The 20,311-nt window shown below is 46.4% G+C and overlaps 1 protein-coding gene across 3 annotated transcripts in view; it reads right to left on the reverse strand.

Annotated features, from left to right (window-relative positions):
• Window positions 1-20,311, reverse strand: part of LOC111065645 (heterogeneous nuclear ribonucleoprotein R) — a 59,118-nt gene that overhangs the window by 28,384 nt on the left and 10,423 nt on the right. The window contains exon 2 of one of the 3 annotated variants that reach the window (XM_022353906.2): window positions 14,089-14,172. In XM_022353906.2, coding sequence (XP_022209598.2) covers window positions 14,089-14,172 — 84 coding nt within the window. Of the gene's footprint in view, window positions 1-1,980; window positions 2,622-4,925; window positions 6,442-14,088; window positions 14,173-20,311 lie in introns of those variants that run through there. The other 2 variants (XM_022353910.2, XM_022353909.2) reach the window with 2 other exon arrangements.

A 20,311-nucleotide genomic window follows, 5' to 3' on the forward strand; every position in this document is an offset into this window, starting at 1 on the left:
GCGACAACATGAAAATACAAAGGCAGGCGGCGGAGAAAACATGGCGAAGCGCCAAATTATGCGCACATGCATCAGCAGGCGTGGTTGGTCGGGGGTTGGGAGTGGGAAGAGGGAAGAGGAGGATGAGAAGACAGACAACAGAAGAAGAAACGGAAGCAAGACAAGAACTGCAAATAATTGCAGCAACGTGTGTCTCTGTGTGTGTGTGTGTGTGTTTGTGGTTGCGAGAGTGGGGCTCTCTCTGCTTTTCTACTGATTTTCCTTGCTCCTCTCACTATCCAAAGAAGAGAGCGCATTGCACTCAAAAGCTTTTGGCGCTTGGACACAGACTGCAGCAGCAGCAAGAAAGCTTTTGCGGCCCCCATTCGTGCAATGCTCGCCGGCCGGTTTTCAAAACTGTAACTGTGTGCGAATTTTAGCTGTGCATGTTCATGTGCATGTGCATGCGTGTGTTTGTGTGGACGCCATTTGGTTGACACGTGGCCGAGATGGAGCCCAGGAAGAGAAGCAAGCGCGCTTTGTGCGCTTTCCATGCCATTCCATACCGAATGCAGTGCTAAAAGAAATCTGCCAACAGAAGCAGCAGAAGCAGAAGTTGAAGCTGAAGCTGAAACTGAAGAAGAAGCGAAGGCGAATCCCACAAATGCCAAAGCAAGGAAGGCAACAAACAAACAACAACAGAATAAGCGCACGAACCGAAATTCGCACAGATCCAGAGGCAGAACAAACCGGTTTGCCACTCTCGCACACTCACACAGATACTCGCAGACACCAATACACTCGCTAACACACACAGCAGAGTAGAGTAGAGTAGAGTAGAGAGAGGGGAGAAGCGGTTCGGTTCCGACTTTGTCTGGACTTTTCTTTATTTTAAGTTCACTTTTTAATGATTTAAGCAGCGGCGTCGGCGTCAGTCAGCGGCGTCGGCGTTGGAGCAAGAGAGAGGCTGAAGGGAGAACGAACACGATGCAAAAGGCAAAAATCAAAATGGTGGACAGGCATGAGCAGCATGAGGACAACCAAAGGAGGCGGCAGGCGGGTGCAACAGTGGGGCTGGTAACCAAAAAGAGAGGGGGTGGGCGGCGACTGCTAAGAGGTAGCCTACGACGACGACGACGACGCTGGCAGCAGCGTTTAATGCGATTGTGACGACGTTAAATGCATTGCCACACACACACACACACACACGCGGCACTCACAAAGAGGGAGAAGCGAACAAAAAAAAAACCTCACTGCTGCATCTGTGTGTGGGGCTCTAACTTCAGTGTATTGGAGAGGGGGCTGGGGTGGGGGCCCCTTTGCATAAGTATGTGTGCTGCAGTGTTGAACAACGCGGCCTGCCGACACCGTGGGCGTTGTTGTCGTCTGTTTTTATAAAATATCAGCATCAGAAATATCAGAAAACACCTGAACGCACATAAATACAATTTCGTTTCATTTCGTTTCATGCCATGAGTCAGCTGTTTCTTGCCTTTGGAATTCTATATACAATACATATTTAAATATATATGTAAACATGTAGAATATATACTGGGCGCAATTTCTAATTTTTGCACTCACACAAACATAAAGAGAGGGGGAGAGAGAGATATGGAGAGGGAGGCGACATGCATATGTATATTGTATGTTGGGGCCTGGCTGCATTCAAGAGAATCTGCAGCGCAAAGAGGAAAAAAAAATGTAAAAAATGCCGTCGCTCTTGGTTCCCCAACACACAGCACACACCACACACCACACATCGGAACGTACTAAACACTCACTCACACTCACAATCACACTCGAACAAGCGAACACAGTCACTCACTCACACAGATACTGGCACTTGATGGGATTGCTTTTGCTGTCGCAAGTCTGTATGTATATTTATGCATATATACATATGTAGGTATGTAAGTACATATATTCGCACTAATCGGAAACTGCAGTTTCTTTTTGCCAAGTGTATCTCAAAGATACACTGTATACTCAGACAGAAATTACCTTTTTTTTGTATGGGGGGCTGCACTAAAATATTCACAATATTAATTCCCTTCGTTGACTTGGTTTTCGCTCAGATTTAAACTACTATCTGTATTTGTTGGATTGGATTGGATTTTGTTGGGTTATTGTTGTAATATTTGCGTTGCACAATTTGTTGCTAGATTTCTTGCCTTTTCTACATAAAATATTTCTATTTACGAGCTAGATACAAATGTATCTATGTACTTTTATGAGATCACAATTGGCCGTGTTGCCGTTGCCGTTGGCGTTCCGTTACGTTTCGTTTCGCATGCCGCGCGCGCTTACCGCCAACATATTAATAAATCTCGCGGGGCGCTCAGGGCTATATGGGAATTTCTATTATTTTGGATTTGGATATTTTGGCAAGCACTTGAATTCCGATTCTGATTGCTGCTGCAGCCACTGCACTGACCGATTCCGTGTTTGATTTAAGATATTTTTTTTGTGAGTGTGTTTGGGGACTTGAATTTGGATTTGGCCAATAATTCCTGCGTGTGGCGGCCGCGTTGTAATAATGGCGGCGGACGACTCGGCTACGTCACCGGTTCTCCTCGGTTCGGTTCTTCGTCTGACGCTCGCTGCTGCTCTGTGCGCTGCTTGCTGCTGGTCTTCCGTCGTCCGTCGCACAACAAAGCCCACAAACAACTTTGGGAGTCGCAGTCGCAGCAGCAGCAGCAAGTCGTAACGAAAGCTGCAGCAGAGACGACGGTGGCGACAAAAATGCACACACAAAGGCAGAAAGAGAGCCACAGTGCACACTGACACTCTCTCTCGCACACAGACGTGCACACACACACACAGCGTGCCAGACAGACGGGCAAAAAGTTTCGCAAAAAAAAAAGCAGGAATCGAGAGAGAGAGAGCGCAAGCAAGCTTCAGAAGCTACCAAGAGAGCGCGAGAGCGGGAGAGAAGCATGATAAGCAGCGCGAGTGGAAGCAGAATTTGCACAACAAAGCGAATGGCGAAAAAACATGCTGTTCTCTCTCTCACACACACACACACACACGCTCAGAGGCAAAAGATCGTCTCTCTGGTGTGTGGGGCGTAAAATGCGAAGAAAAAAAGCATGAGCAAGTTTTGTCGCGTGTGGATGCCAAGTATTATTGTGTTCTTTATGCTGTTTTTTTTTTGCCATGTGGAACCCGTTGCAATCTTTAATCTTTTGCCACGGAAAAAGTAAAAGCAGAACCTGAGACCAAGACAAACAAGAGTTAAAATTGCTAATAAATAGGCTAAAGAATACACAGTTTTGGGCCGCAAAGTATCCGAAAGATACTCCGTCGACGTTCCACAATGCCATCCACAGTCACTGTCATACACACACACAAACACTAGGGGAACACCGAAGCAGAGAGGCACACAAAAACGAGAAAAAAATTCAACACAAACTTTGGGCGAACATTCCGTCAAAGGGGTTAAAATGAGCGAAAAACAGCAAAGGCATGAATGCCCAAGGGCTGTGTAAAATGTAGATGCTGTCTGTAAATTTTTATACAAGGCAAGAGCCGTCGAATCGGTAACTAAAATAAACGCATACAGTTGCAGCAGCAGCAGGGCCGCACACACAGATACCCGGGGCATACACAGATGCCGATACAGATACACGGACACAGGGACAAAACTGCAGAGAGATTGACCGCCCGTAGGAGGGGTATTGGACTGAACTGGACAGTGGGACAGAGACAGGGTTTGGGACTCAGACAGTTGAAAGATAGTGGCGGGGAGGGGAGGGGTTAAGGACAGAGCCAGGGCCGAAACCAGCGCCCACGCGGCGTACCTCTGCGCCCGAAGCCGACTAGTGGGCTCGCCCAATGTTTCTGTTTTTGTAGTCGTCGTTATGGCCGTCGTTATCCGGCTTTTTGGTCATGAACTTGTGGGCTTACTACCTCCAACCCCCCCCCACACACACAGTATGTCCGCTGTGTCCGCCTCCCGCTTCCCACGTCACACGTCAAGCACCAAGGTAAGCCACAGAAACAGGGCTTGCACGTGAACATCTCAAATGTTACGCTGGTTTCATTCAGCTCTCTCTCCCTCAGCCACTATATATTTTTAAAGTAGTGTAAAAATAAACTAAACAAAAATTCAAATAAATAAGAGCAATTCTCTTCAATACTCTGCTGAGTGGCATTTGCTTTTCAATCGAAATTGTGTGCCGTAAATATGCAGAATTTATTTACTTTGCGGAAAAAGTTAGAGGGAATCTCAGGTTACACAGAAGTGCCGGTATGGTATGGTACGGTATGGTATAGTAAGGAAATGGAAACCCTGGGAAGTTACTCGTGCAGAGCTGACAGAGACACAGTGGGTGCTAACAGTAAAACAGCTGAGTAACCTTAGAAGTATCGAAGGAATTTGTGTGCTGATTTACTGATTATTCCAGGAAAAATGTGAACCGCTACCCAGGCATGGAAAACACGGATTAACTGACCAAAAGCACAGGCCAGCAGCCATGTCTGCTATGTCAAAATGTATCCTTCCAAAAGGGATTATTTCTAGAAACCAAAAACAGATTTATGATTTTTTCAGAATATTTTAAAGATATGGTAAAATCTGTAGTTTGAAATATATAAACAAGCGATAAAGAATATGCATCTAATATACACGCGAATATGTAGGAAAATGACCCTCAAACAAGGCATAATTTCGTAATAGACTAAGTAGAGAGAAATAGACTCAACGCAAAGTCACAACAGGTATTAATTACAAAAGAATTGGCAGAAATTCTAGATCTCATATCTTTACGACAGCTAAATGACAGTCATTATATGTAGAATAACTTTTTCTTTGGACAATAAACGTGGAATAAAGATCTATATCTGTCTACTTATTTACTGAAAAGGTGTGTCAGACGCAGCCGCTGCCGCTGCCGGAGGGCTATCTGAATTCGTATATCTTTCTGAATTGGATTGGTAGCACTTACTCAAAGGAATTTCTAATGTAGCTTCCAGTCGAATGTCGAGGTATCTCTGGCTTGGTGTATCCAAATGTGTAGAGTATCCAATTGGCGCTGTAGGTGTGTGGTAGATATTTAATCCGAAAATGTGCTAAGCTATATTTATGGGAATTTCTATATGTATGCAGTAGTTAATGTGTGTGTGTTTCGAAAGCCTTTGCTGTTTCTGTTTCTTGTTGCACTATGCAAATAACTTCACTGGATTCACTTTGGTGCACTTATAATTACAATATCTAGAACGTGTTTCGGTTCGACGTGTGCGCGCTAAAAGATATTTTCACAGCACAACTTTCGCGCTATTCCGGACACGTTGCGCGATCTGTGATCGCCGGGAGAGTGAGAGTGATGCAGAGTGCAGCGTTAAGGTGGTGCGGCTGCGGCTGCGGCTGCTACTGCTGCTGTTCTGTGTACAGTAGAGCGCCAGTACGACGATACGACAAGACTGATGATGATTATGAGGATGATGACGACAATGATCAGTCACCGCACTCGCCGTTCTCTCTCTCTCTTTCACTTTTTGCTTAAGAATGCAGTCGTTCCTTGTCGCCTGTCTGCCTGTCTGCCTGCCTGCAGTAATTGCAATCAGCGTTGCATTCGCCGCCAAACTGATCGCCGACGCGACTCTCTTGTGGCCCTGTTGCTGGGGGCTGCTGCTGCTGCGGCTGCTGTCTCCTGTCCGCTGCAGCTCGGCGCAGGAAGTGCACGACGAAGCTTCGACGGCCGGAGAACAAGTTACGAGCTCTCTTGCGAGTACGATCGTTTCCCGTTCTGCAATCGGCTGCAGTTGTTCTCTCCTCTCTTCTGCTCAATGCTCACTGCTCTGAGATTTGCAGTGCGTTGCTCACCCTCTTTTTCTGTTTTTTGTTTTACTGGGGCGTGTACCTCTCTTGTGTGCGAGGGGTGGGGGCGGGGGAAGCTTGAGCTTGGGGGCTTGAGCGATCGTTGCAGTTGGTCCAGAGCCGTGCCGAGTCGTTCCAAAAGCTTTCCAACTGCACTGTGTGCAACTGCAGTCGATCGTTATCGCGCGTTACGTAAAGCGTGTTCAGGAGTTTTGCTTAAAGCTTAGTATGAAATGGAGGGGGAGGCACATCACATTGACATTAAATTGCAATTTCAATTGAAATTGAATTTGAATTGTTTCGTTACGTTTTAGTTTTGCTTTGGGATTAATTTTGATTGAAATTTAATTTAGTTTCAATTTGCGGCTGTTTCGGCTACTGACTGCGTTTTGGGGTGGCTGACTGAAGACTGGCACTGATCCAATCCCTGGTACAATCCAATCCGAAAGTTGATTTGCAAATGCAGTTTCTCAAATGTACATACATACATACAGCAGTGTATGTATGTGTGTGTGTGTGTGTGTAAACGCAGTCTCCACTTCTGTGTGCTGGTAGCAAAAGTTGTTTGCTTTTCTCTCACTGGTTAGATAATTATAAAACTTCGAATGTTTTCTGTTTTCTTGTATTTATATATTTTATTGTATTTTTTTTTTTTTTTAATTTGTTTAGCTTCTCTTGATGATCATAGTTTCCACTTGGCACGGAATAGTATTCAATTCAGTATGCACTTTTAGTTGTTTTCGTTGTCTTCATTCGATTTCGATTGCGATTTTTTCCGTTGGGTTTCAACTTTTGTTCAGGTTGTGTTTGCTTCACTTGTTAGAAATTTATAGATTTTGTATTTAATTTTAATGCATTTCCAGACATGTCGCTGCATTTTCGCGTGCTTTTACAGTTTGACACGCTCGCCCATAGATACTTTATCCGTCAGTTGAATTATGTATGTATGTATTATTATAATCAAGTTTAGCCTATGACTGCGTATTAGTATTGATTATTATTTATCAGTGGTTATATTATTATAATTAGAAGCGTTGTTTGCTTGTGATCCTCCTCTCACTGGTGCACTTAACCATATTTAAATATTATATTATTGAAAATTTACCGCTATTACCGTTATTATTCAATGCAGCAAATAAAGAAAAACTTAAACAAAAACTGGCAAATGTTTGCTTAAATCTTTTAAACACTTATAACAAGTTTCGGAGACTGTAATTTGAAATTCTATTGTTGTTAGATTTCGATTCCTGGATGACGTATTTGATGGGGTCGGGGTCGGGGTTGGTTGATGTTGATGATGATGGTTGCCGGCTCTATTGCTGATGTTAATCCAAAAGTGTGTGAAGACGTTGTATGCGCGGACTCCGTGTTTATTCGTTTCTGACTGTTGTTGATGCGTTGCCAAAAGGGTATAATTTTTTTCCAAAAAATTTTAACTGAATTTTAGGTGAATTTCGTTGAATTTTGTTCTGAACTGCTGATGGCCGGTTGCTTTAACCGTTGGTGTAAAAAGTTCCAGATTTGTAATTGCAATATTTTCGCATGGTCGTTTGCGCGTCCGCGATACTTGCGAGTGGAGTGGCGTTGAGATACAGATACAGATACCCGGCTGGGTAGTCACTCAGCCTAGGTCGCAGTCTCAGTTCTCAGTTCTCAGTCACCGTCTCCGTCGTTGCCGTTGTCGATGTCGTTGCTACAGCCACAAAAAAGCTTGCAGCTACACGCACACCAATGCAAATTACTCTCCAGCACACACGATATCCACACAGAGAGAGAGAGAGAGAGAGAGAGAGAAGCTTCCTGTTTGTTTTGTTTTTTGAATTCGCAGCGGTAGGCAATTGCATTTGTATTGCAACTTCTCTCGCACACACACATAGAATATTGCTCCCTCGTGCGAATGTGTCTGTGCTTTTTGTAGTTCTTCGCCCCAGCAACCACCCAGCCACAGCCACAGCCACAGCGTTAGTTGCCGTTGCCGTTGCCGTTGCCGTTGCCTTTGCGATTTACTCTGCCCTCTGCCAAGAATTTCTTTGCCGGCTTGTAGCTCTCGCTCTCTGGATTCTCTGTGTATTCCACTTGGACTGACTGCCTGCCACTGCCTGCCTCTGCCTCTCTTGGTTTTTTATAAATTTTTTGTCATTCCGATTGACCCCTCCAGAGCCGGGCCCAAAGATGCCAACAAAGTCGCGACCGATGGATGCGTTTTGTCGCCCTCTCGCTCTCTGGGGCTCGCTCTCTCTATCGCTATCGTTGCATGTGTGTGTGTGTGTGTGTGTGTGTGTGTTTCATGTTTGAGGAACATTTCAATTAACTGCAATTCTTCTGCTCCCATAGCATACCGCCGGGCAATGGCCAATCCGTTTTTATGATCCACTCGCTTCACTCCACTCTGATTGCCTCCTGCCTCTGCCTGCCCGTCCGTCGCCCCGTCCGTCCAAGTTTAATTAACTCGGAGTCACGGACAATGCCGAGCGACAAGTAAAGCGTATCTAGATGCCCCGATAAGATCTGTTCTGTGATGATTCTATGTGTGTGCTGCCATCTCTTTTGTAGATTCGCATTTTGCCAACTCAATTTTTGGGCCAGCCAGCAGGTGCGATGCCCGTCGAGGGGATGTAATATTGTACAAATGGGAATAGAATGTAGGTAGTATAGGGATCTATAGATTGACACAGATCTACTTGAGTGTCTTCAATGGTGATATCAAGACATAAAATTATATACATAGGTTTTTGTTCATGGTATAACGATCCCCTAGAAGAGTTTACTATCCTTCAGCTAAGTAAGAAATGTAATATATAAGCGGGTTAGACAATACATTGAGCATTTCTTATGGGCTCCAAATATACCAAATGCTGAGTTCATTCGGAACATCTTTCTAAGGTCAACAGAAACTTGAATAAGATCGAAAAGCTTTCCTTTGCTTCATTTGTAGGGCAGAAAACGAAAGCCAAAACGAAGTGAATGCTGGGAAAGAGGCTGAAACCGGAGGGAGAGAGAGAGAGAGAAAGAGAAACGGGGACGAACGAAACGAGGACATGAGCGAGAAAACCGCTGGCTGCCGCACATTGATGATGATGATGATGACGACGACGACGATGACCATCAGCAACAGGAGCATCATCAAGGAATCGGAGGCATCATCAAAAACGATGGTCCAACATCAGGAGCAGCAAGAAGCAGCAGCAGTAGCGACCAACAACAATGTCCGTATCTGTGGCGATAACGCAATTTTTGTGTTGAATCCTGTTTTTATTCCCACAGTTTTGCGAGACTTACATCTGACGGGGGACGTGGCGGCCCCGTAGCCCCGATGCGGCAGCTACAGCGACGGTGGCAGGGGCAGGGGCAGGGGCAGGGGCAATGCCAGGGGAATCACGGGCGCACGGTCATCATCAAGGCGATCGCTCTGCCAGCGTCGCTGCCGTGGTCTCAAAATAATAAGATGACATCCAACACTTCTTGTGCTGATGCTGATGCAGAGGCAGAATCCGAGGCAGCACCAGTGCCAGTAACAGGGGCAGAGCCGAGCCTCACTGGCAAGGGGCACATAGCTCGCTCGGCCTGGACGGCCCTCCCCTAGCCTTACCTTACCCCCATACTATGTGCTATTCCCCTTGCAACCCCCTGCCAAGCTGCTGCCGCCACCGCCGCCGCTGCTACTGCCAGCCGCAGTCCGTTCCAAATATTTTTATATAAAAAAAAATCCCATTTTTTCCTCGCATAATAAAACTTTTTCTGCATGCTTTTCATTTCCTTCGAGATACCAGAGAGGCACCAACAACAACAACAACAACAACGTCAGCGGGAGGGGCAGCAACAGCAGCGACGCAGACAGCAGCACTTGGCTGCCACACAAAGGAAGATCACCTCTGACGACGACGACGGCGACGCAAGGACTTGTCTGCATTGAAATGAATGTAGGTAGAGGTAAGAGTACGAGTACACTCATCCCTATCCTCTTCCTCGAATGTACCTGAACCTCTCCCGACTCCCGACTCTCGACTCTCGAGCGGAGGATGGACAATGTCCAGGGGCCGAAACTTATTGAGCTCCGCTGATATTTCTGTTCTTCTTGTTTCCTCTGCTGCTTCTTTACCCCTCTCCCCCCTTTCGCTGGCTTAGCTTTTTATCGCTGGTGGTTGCTCGGCGGTCTGCTACTCCTGCTGCTGCTGTACCGATTCTCGATTGCAAAGTGGAGTGGAGTGGTGTGGAGACGAGACCTCAGATATTTCGAGAAAGTTTAGAAATCATTTAGGGGGGGTTAAGTACGATTAAGCCTTAGTGTTCTTCTGAGGGTGAAATTCGGTTTTGGAAAATTTGACCTCCTCTGCCTAATGCAAGAGATGGCTCATGCATACATGCACCACCTTCCGTAAGTCCTCACTAACCCACTTTGGTGCACAGTTTTCCAGTAGGTCCTTGGCGTTGCAAAATGTTGTTTACCCAAAATCTTAAAATGCCAACGCTGGAACGGAACGGAATGGAGCTGAGCTGAGCTGAGCGGAGACTGTCGGCTACAGGAAGTGGATGACCAGCCCCAGCGAGGATATGGCAGGAAGATGGCAAGGGAAAAAATGAGGCATTCAAGAAAGAAGGAAACTCAATGCGACATTTGCATTTTTAATGCATACCCACATATAAAACGTTGTTTTTTATGAGTTGATTTTGATTTGCGTACTTCTTTTTATTTAATTTTTTGTCGGACTGGTTCGTATCGTCTAATTTTTTATTTTTCGTTGTTGGTTCCTTTTTTTGTTGGTTTTTTTTTATTTCGTTTTTGCCAAAAGAAAGGCGGTCGCTTGACCATCTCCTGCTCCTTCCTTTGGCCATTGTCTGTGCCGCGGTGTCACCTTCGAGCTGCCAGGAGCAATAGCCAGAGGAGAGCTGACCACGCAGACAAGACAAGGCACACGGGCACACGGGCACACAGGCACACAAAAAGCTAAGCAGAAAAGTACACAGGAGAAGGAGCAGTATCCTTTTGTGATATATGAGTAAGTTGTACCTGAAGGATGCGCTGAGCCATTGAGCACACACACACACACACTCGCACCGGGAGAAGACGGCTCAGGCAAGCTGCACCACCAACACCACCACCGCCACGCCACGCCACGCCACGCCACGGTCATCGTCATCATCATTCGAAGCTGGCTGGCTTGGAGTTTATCATTTGATATCGAGCACAGCGTGATTATATTGTGGATGAAATAAAATGGGTATGGGTATGGGTATGAGGCTAAGGATGAGCCTGATGACCGCACCCGTGGCCTGGACACCCTGTGCACCCCTCGCACAGCCAAATGATCTCGAAAGAGAGAGGGAGAGAGCAGCCTTGGCTGGGCAGAGGAGCAGCACCCCTCGCTGATCTTCTTGGGTCGTGGTCTTTGTCTTATGCCCATGGCTGGTGGGAAAATTTATCTAAATTGTCGATGGCGTTCTTTTTTTTATGCATACTCGTATATATATATTTTTTTTTTTTGAATTTGATTCTTTTGCAAAAAGGATTTCTCTTTCTTTCAGTTTTTTATTTTTTTGTCATATTGTGGAATGTTTTGTCGTCACTTTCGGAATGAAAAAAGAATGCAAAAAATGATGCGCCAGAAAATGGGCAAAGTCCATAAATTAAGCTCGGGGCAGGAGCAGGAGCAGGAGGGAACACAACGGAACGCAACTGACAGGCGACCCGGGCGATCGATGCGAGGAAGTAGAACAAAAAGCTGGAAATTGGATGAAGGTGTTAAAATATAAAGCGCCCTTTTTCCGCATCCTGTCAGGCATGGCATCCGAATCCGGATCCGGATACCCTTCGGTTCGATATCGCAGCGATTGCCAGGGCAACGCATAAACTGATACTATTCTAAGTTAAGCTGCGAAACAAACAGAAGGAGGGAAGGCGAGGCGAGTTTCCAAACAGTTTTCCAATTAGCTGTCAAAAAAAAAAATAGAAGAAAACGCGCGACCACTTGACGTTGAACATTCCGGGAGGTGGGAAATCAACAAACTTAAGCGAAGGCTGGGGGCAACGGCAACGGCAACGGCAACGCAACTGCAGAACGGCAAGTGGGTGTAGCGGAGTGTGATGTGACTGTGGCACATGCAACACCAGGCGGCAAAGGGTTGGCAATTATTTTTAACGAACTTCTACTGAACACCAACGAGAGAGGCCAGGGAAGGAGGTCCTGGGTCAATGTTCGACAATTGCCGTGGGGAGAAAATATCGCGCATACGCCCTGACTGACGCTGCCCCTCGCCGAGCTCTCTCTCTCTCTCTCTGTGGGTCAAAACGATCTCAGGCAACCGGATCGTGAGGAAGATTAAGATCCATTGAAAGTAAAACAAGCCACAGCTGACGTGTGCGCGAAAGGGTAGAAAGAAACGCATAAATCTGAGCAGTTGCAACTGCAACTGCAATTGCAGCTGCGGCTGCGGTACCGCTGCCCGACATCCACGCAATCAACGCATTAAATCAATTTTAACTTGGCCTACTTTCTGCTGCCATCCATCCACAGCCACATGGGGCGAGTGGTTCTACTCTTCTTCTCGCCCCTATGCGGCTGTTCCTAAAACAAAAGCAAATCGGCGAACGCGGCGGACCCTTGCAACCATCGATGCCGCAGCAACTGGAGGCAGAATGGCGACAGCCGTTAGCTTCAGAAGAAGTGGCTGACTGCAGCTTGCCACAGCCTGGGAAAGATGCAGCCAGGACTGGGGACTGGGGATGGGGATGGAGAGCTGAAATCTGAAGGCCCCGAGATCAGACCCATTGAAATGCAATCTGTGCGCAAATGGCGACGACGGCAGCCACATTTTTAGTTTGGCCATTTATTTTTACGGGTATTTTTGTTTGTTTTTTGTACATGGTTAAAGTGCGAGTTGCCGGCAAATGAATGCGAAATATTTCACCTACATTTCGAGACAAGGTGCACCTACATATGTACACACATATGTGTATACCCACGTATGTATGTATCAGGCCGCTTCGGATTGGTGGGTTGAATACAAATAGTGGCACGAATAGGCGGAATTTCAAAAGGGAAATTGATCTGCGACCGCGGATCGAGCTCTATTTAAAAAACTTGGCAGTGTTTGGATTGAAGGTAGATCTTTCATTGACAGCGAAAAGCACTAAGAGGGCACCAAGAGAGAACCAAGAGAGAATTATTTAGTCTATGGGCATGCCAACTTCTCATTTATCTACCACAAAGACTGCATTTTGAATTCTCTCTGTAGCTTAGATCTACACACTCTGAGCCACGAACAATATGTAAGACCTTTCAATCGGTAGAGTAATTCGATTCTGGCCTGTGGCATCGAGGCTGGGGCAGCCGAGCGTTGCCATTGAAGCACTTTTTGCCATAAGCCAAGCTCTTCTCCGGCCAGTGGCAACGGGCAGCCACTGCAACATATTACATGGCTATTTACTTAACCCATTAATTCTGCAGTCGAAAAAGAAAAATATGAAGCGAGGTGCTGACATGGCAAAGGGCTAACCAGGCGAAGCAAGGGACCTGGTAGGGCAGGAGCCAGGGGCCAGGGGCCAGGGGCCAGGGGCTGGAACCACATGCAGCCGGCAAATATGCGAAACGTGGCGCGAAGAGCATGCTCAAGTGCTATGTACTTGCATTTGCATTATGTAAACGCACTGGGGCTATGGCTATCCAGCCATACAGCCACACAGTCAAACTGTCAGACCGTCAGTCGGTACAGCCAGCCGAGTGAAGTTGGAATGTGGTTTACATAAGCCAGGACCGGACCTACACCAACAACCGTAGGGCCGCAGAGAGCGGCAAACGCTGCCTGAAAACGAAAGGAGTGCAAAGAACCCGCCACGGGATGGGATGGGCACTGGAACGGGAACGGGGACGTTGGCATAACTTAATGAAGAGCAACTGCTGTCAGTAGCTTTATGTAACCATAGACATTTGTGTAATCCAAGCAGAAGAGTGGAAGACTGGAGTGCATCGTCATCATGGTGTAATGCGATATCCAGATGGGGCAGAACGGCCAATATAAACAGCTCTAAGCACCCATCTTCCCATCCTACAAGCCTTGAAGTGCCTATCGGCTCAGGCTCAGGCTCATTCAAAACTAGCAACAGTCAATGGGAAAATCTCCTGATGTTTCTGTGCTAGCTTCTCTTTGCCTTGTCTTTCATTGCCAACTAATTTCGATTGACTTTTATACGACAGACTCTATCCGAAAGTTTTAATGATGGAATGGAAAAGCAGGGATGGGGTAGGGGGGATGCAAAATACATACAATAAATTAATTAAAATTGTCTCACTCACCGGCATAGTCACGTTGTCTGGACAGAGAGCTGTACATGTCATGGTTGTAGGCACGATACGAGCTTCGTCCCAAGTTTTTGGGAGCTGAAAATATACAAAAAAAAAACAAAAAATAATTAATGGAATGAAAAGGATGCAAAGTAAGCAGTAAAAGATCCAAGAATAATTTTTGAATCGAACATTAAAATAGCTGGTAATCGATGATTGGAGTTTGTGACTTTCACAGATACGATTTTGGTTCACACCCTACCCCAGATAAGGCTTATCACAACGCAAATACAAGTTACCCATAAACGAATAATAATACAAACAACCACATCAGTTCTTAGTGAAAGTGTAACGATTTCTAAGAACTGCAAATCAGACAGGTGAGTTCATAATCTGATTCTGCTTAACAATTACAAATGTAGATGCTGTGCACCGTAAATTGCACTCTTCCTTCGACAGAGGCTCGGCTATGGGGGCTCTGGTGCAGTGTACTGCTCTTATTGGTTCCATTCGCAGGTGATCTTGGGCAGAAAATACGCAGATAGATGTGATGTCATGCCCTGGGAGCTGATGTTCCGCCACCGCCATTCAGTCACATGGAGAATGCCAATAAAATCGCATTTATGCTTGCGGCTGGATCTGGTAAGTCAGTTACATCAGATCTCCAGCTATCACGCTTCATATGTGTTATGCACGCTCCTTCGAAGCCCAGGCGACCGTCCTGACATAGATGCGCTGAGTTCCGATTGTCCTCAGACCATCAAGAAGTTGATCACACGATGCTGGTGCAATGATCCCACGAAAAGATGATCCATGCAACAAGTTGTGAAGTACCTAAACGAATAGGCGATTTTCTACTACTGATGGCAAGGACTTTGTGTACATCCTCGATCAGTACACAGTGGACGTAGCCCCAAAGGAATAACTAATATATACAAATGTGGAACCTGAGGCTAATCTTCTCTTGTAACTCTTTCAGAGACACGGCTCGAGCTGGCATCGTGTCGTCCCCATTGCCTTCTGGCGTAAGTAATATGCGAGTGCAAGGATGGGCATCCTCAGTGCCGAACGGGAAGCAGGGCGAGTGGGAACGCAAACGGATCGGGAGACCAAAAGGCCGAAAGGGATGCGGAACGAGGGGCTAGACACAGGCAAAGGAGAACATTGCCAAGGAGGCCCAGGCCTGGCCGACAAGGGCGGGAAGGTCTTGAAGAAGTTTCGCAAATTCTAATCCCGTACTGATTAATAATTCGCTATGCTAATGTGTGGAAAATGATTAATAATGCTGGCTGCATGCAGAGAGTCCTTTCTGATCTCTCCCTTCCATGTCCCTTAGTCCTTCCTCGCAGCGATTCCGTCTCACGCTCGCACCAGTGCAGATGCAGATGGAGATCCAGATGCAAATGCAAATGCAAGCTGCAGGGGTAGGCCTATGAAAAGCTTAGACTGCATTAAGCACGAAGGAGCGCAAAGGAATCGAATGGCAGGGCAGGGCAGCGCAGGGTAGGGCTCTGCAGAGAGATGTGAAGGATGTGAGTGAACACAACAAGAAGGATGACGGCGATGAGAACGATGACGGCGGACATGACAGCGAGAGACGGCGATGTTCCTTGTTTGAGGAGTGCCGTGTGCCAGCAGGGTCGTGGGGAGGAGTACAGTATGTACCAAGCGGTGCATTGCTGCTCCTGGCACAGCGCGACTCCTTGGTGCTTTTTGTTTTTTTTTTGCATTCTGTTTCTTTTCTCATACGATTCTATGCGTGTGTACGTGTGTGTGTATGTGTGTATATGTGACCGGAAACTGCCATTTAAAGTGCATTTTGGAGAGGAGTCGGAGTCGGAGTCTTTCAGTTCAGTCGAGAGACGAAACGGGACGGAACAAGCTTCACTTGTGTGTTAAGTGAAAAGAAGAACTTTGTCCCCTCTCCTCTCTTTCTCTCTCTCCCCTTCGTCCATCGTCTTGCTCTGCCTAACCCCATTCGCCTCTCTGGTTTTGGTTTGCTGTTTTGTTTTTATGCTCCTCGTTGATGTTTTTTCCGCTGCTGTTGTTTTTGCATGCCATCAAGCAACTCCTTTTGTGTCGAGTCCTCCTACTCCTACTCCCCCTCCGCCTCCACCGCCTTCCCTTGTCCTCCTCACTTGCCTTGGAGCCAACACGTGTAATTCAACTCCTTTTAATTACATTCAATACCCCGGCCACAGTCGTCCGTCCGTCTGCCAAGGTGTTGGCAGGCATTTGCTTTTGCTCCTCGCTTCCATTCCATTCCATCTTTAACCTTCTGCCCAAATATCGATTTTCAGCTTTAGCTCTGGCTTAGGTGCAACTGCTGGCCAAACAGGGATCCGGCCAATACCAATCGCCATCCATTGTAAAGCCCAACGAGGTGTTAAAACATTTTGTAAAAGCGAAGATTGCGGGGATATACGCTGCTGGGGTTGCGTTGAGGCTTGGGGACAGCCTGAAATGCAATCAAGTGTCACTAATCCCGATCGGGAGATCATATTTGCATGCGCTGCACTCTCGGCTTGACCGCAGATCCCATCTGCAGTCCCCCCACTGCACTGCAGCAAGCGTAAGATGGCGAATGGGACTGAAAACAAAATGCAAATTATCTAAAACAAGCCTGCATAGCCTGGGGTTTTAGATACTCGTAAGTATTAGGACTCTGAAACGCCAACTTCAACTTGTTTTCTGTCATAGCTGTCTTATTGAGACAAAATTGTACGCATAGATAGATATTGGTTGCATTTATTAACTTGGATCTTTATATATTGTCGAAAAATAGGGATCGCGATAATATCGATAGCTAAATCAACGCACTGGAAACAGGGAGGTCTCTAAGTATATTTACCTAACCTACTTAAACAATATGTGTCACAAGCCTGGCTGTTCCGAACGGCAATTCCTTATAAATGCTATTAGCCTGTGGAATCTACCAAACTACCACAACACTTAAAAAAAATTATTAGTGGTTCGATAAAGGGAAAAATTAAATTTGTTCCTTAAAAATAATTAATTAATGTATTAACAATATAAAAATGTTCGAAGCATAGAAAATACAATTAAATTAAAATCTTAATTTAAAAAATAGGTTAAGTTGCTTAATCAAATCAAATTATGAGTTATGTTTTGTGACTAGTGCATTTATTAATAAGAATAATAATTAATTAAATTAAATGAATCCTCAAGGAATACACTGATGGAGAAATGGACATGGCTGGATCGATTAGCTTGTTGAAAGAGAAATGTTTTGGCATCCCTGTTGGATACTCAAATCCATAAATAAAGCCATGGCTATTCATTATTCTTAGCTTTAAATTAACATCTGCTGCCGCAACGCATTCCTATGCCAACCTCCCTCACATTTAATCCTCAAACAAAGCAAAAAAATATTCAACAAAATGAGAACTTTAAATGTTTACGCTTGGCTTGGCCTCAAGAATCGCTTTTTGTGTGTGTGGTGTGTGTTCTACTTGAGCCATTCGCCATTTGCCATTTGCCAGACAGAGGCAGGCAGGCTAACCAGCGTTTTCAGAGGAATAGGTCAGTACGGCCGAGTGAGTGTTTGTGAGTGCATGCGAGGAGTGTGCCCCACTCCCGGTGTGCTGTGAGTCTGCGAATGTGAATGTGAATGCGAGAGTGAATGCATTCTAAGTTTTCAAGTGTACATGTTGTAATAATTTGTGAGTTAAAACAAAAGCAGAATGGGAACGCGACTGGCAGCACATGCTACTGCCACATACATAAGTGCCGCAGGACAGGACTCGCTTGTATGTATATACCTTATGTGCAATGAGAGCCCCGCACTCCGTACCCCTAAACTAAGCTCACACCCTCTCGCCATGCTATCCATAATATTACCCATACCATGACCACGATGCAGTTGCCGGAGCCCTCTCTCCAAAGGCGGGGTCAATGACAGCGCAGAAGGTCAAACGAACGCATCGAGAACTAGGGTTCCCTAGGATAAGGATGGAGGCAGGACTACGCCAGGATATCGCTGATATACGACTTCGATTTCGCACGCAGCATAGTTCGGGGAAGGGGGACAAACTTTGAAGGGATAGAGGACAAAGTACAAGTGATTAATATCCCCCCGATGCACGGCAGCTGCTGCCAAAGTATCTCCTAGATAAAAGTTAATTTCTGCCCCTCTGCCCATCTGCCCCTGCCCTTGCCCACTGTGCGGACTGCAGCAGGAGTCCAGAGTCCAGGCAGCTGATGAAATGTACGCTCAACTTCCGCTGCAAGTTTTGCTTTTTGGATTTCTGTACTCACGACTCACGACGATGCTGACCAGAGAGTAGGAAATCTTTTGTAATCGTCCGATAACCCCGACGAGGAGTGCAGAACTTGAAACTCAACCCTTAAGACCACGAGAAGAGAAGCGAATCGAAGCGAATCTCTGGGGCTGGGGCTGCGGCTGCGGCTGTAGGCTGGAGGCTGGAACAATGCCAGCGCGACTGCAATGCAATTGCATGTCCAGCCTAGCAGGATGCCAGGCAGTCGAGAGCAGAGCGGGCATCCCAGGCAGGTCCTTGCCGGCAATTAGAACGCCGATGGGAAGGCGATGCCGCGGCCCTGCTTTCGGGTCTTCCATTTTTTGTTGTTTACGAGTATTTACATACCAAAATGGCATTATAATGCGAATAATGGCGAAGGGATTGAGCGGTTCCTGCAATGCAATCGCTTGCCTTGGCCTGCATTCCTATTGTGCACAAAAGAGAGCTACACAGAATACGTGAGAGAGAGAGAGAGAGAGAGAGACAAAGAATGAATCCTTTTTTAATCCGTCCATATCTTTTGTGCCATTCAAAATAATAAAAAAAAAGAGAAAGAGAACGCTGCGATGCGATGCAATGACCGGACCAAAGCGGAGACCGACCGCATGGGCAACGGACGGGAGGAGGGGGCATCGAACAACTTCCAATTCAAAACGCATAACGAACAGTACGGCGGCGGCAAGGAGCGCAGGAGCATTTCCATTGTGCAATGGACAGACTGACAGACAGACAGACAGGAAGCAGGATAGGCCAAAGATGAAATTAATACGCATAAATTACAAGCCACATAAAGCGAAGATAGGACCAAGGATTATGTGGCCATGGGAAAAACTTTCGCAACGTTCAAGTGCACTGTGCAATGAATGCAGAACGAATATTTCCAGCACGTATTTCCCATTGGTGGCTAATAAATGTAGAAGTTGCCCGACTGATATCAGTTTAATTTAATTCATTTAATTTTATTTATGTTGTATATGTAAATGTCATTAAAACAAAACAAGTTATGCATTGCTAGACAAATGATTTAATTAGCATAGTCGCATGGGAGCACAGGATTGGCTTTCAATGTATCCTCGATGGATACGATGGCAGACACGGCTAACTGACACCTAAAGTTGCTGTCAAGGATGAGCCAAAGCCTAATTAAAACTCTCGGCATACAAATCCAAACATTTTCCAAGCGGCACAAACGGAACAAGTATCCATTCACATTATGTAAAAGTTGTGCTCGTAAATACATTGCCACATTGCAGTTAGAGGTAGCGTCAAAACTGTTTGCCGACACAAGAACAGGAAGGAACAGAAAGGAACAGAAAGGAACAGAAAGGAACAGAAAGGGCAGGAGGTGCAGAAGAAGCAGAAGAAGGAATAGACTGCAATTTGCAGAACTTCTGCTAACTACACGAACGGACCGAGGTCGTCGCTTGCCGGCCATTCCGTTTCCGGTTGGGCATGGCAACTTTTGCTATTGTCGTAGGTCCTCGAGGCAGGGAGCACAAGTCAGTCGAGCCGAGCCGAGCCGAGCCGTGCCGTCCGTCTGGTCTGGTCTGGCTAGGCGGCCACTTGCCACAGGGCAATGTGCTCGCGAGAAAGAGCTAGCCGAAGGAACCTGCCGGAGGACACGCCATATGCGAAGAAGGACAACAATTGAATTACAAAATTATTTGCTGCTGCTGTCGTCGTCATCATTGTCGTTGTCGTTGTCCACGTCCACGGCCTCTTCTGACTTGAAGAACTAGTTGTGTCTGACTGGCAGGACATTGCTGGGGCTGGGGCTGGGACTGTGGCAGGGGCAGGTCTAGGGGCAGGGGCTGAAGCTCAAGTGGCACTTGGCCGGGGCACAGAGGACATGTTTTCTAAAACGGAAATTAGGTGACAGGACGCGGAGAGCGGACCCTGGCTGCTCCTTTGGTCAACTTTAATTGCTGCTTTGTGGATGTGTGCGAGGAAGT

Source organism: Drosophila obscura, unplaced genomic scaffold (genome assembly GCF_018151105.1).
Source record: "Drosophila obscura isolate BZ-5 IFL unplaced genomic scaffold, ASM1815110v1 contig_192, whole genome shotgun sequence".
NCBI lineage: Eukaryota > Metazoa > Arthropoda > Insecta > Diptera > Drosophilidae > Drosophila > Drosophila obscura.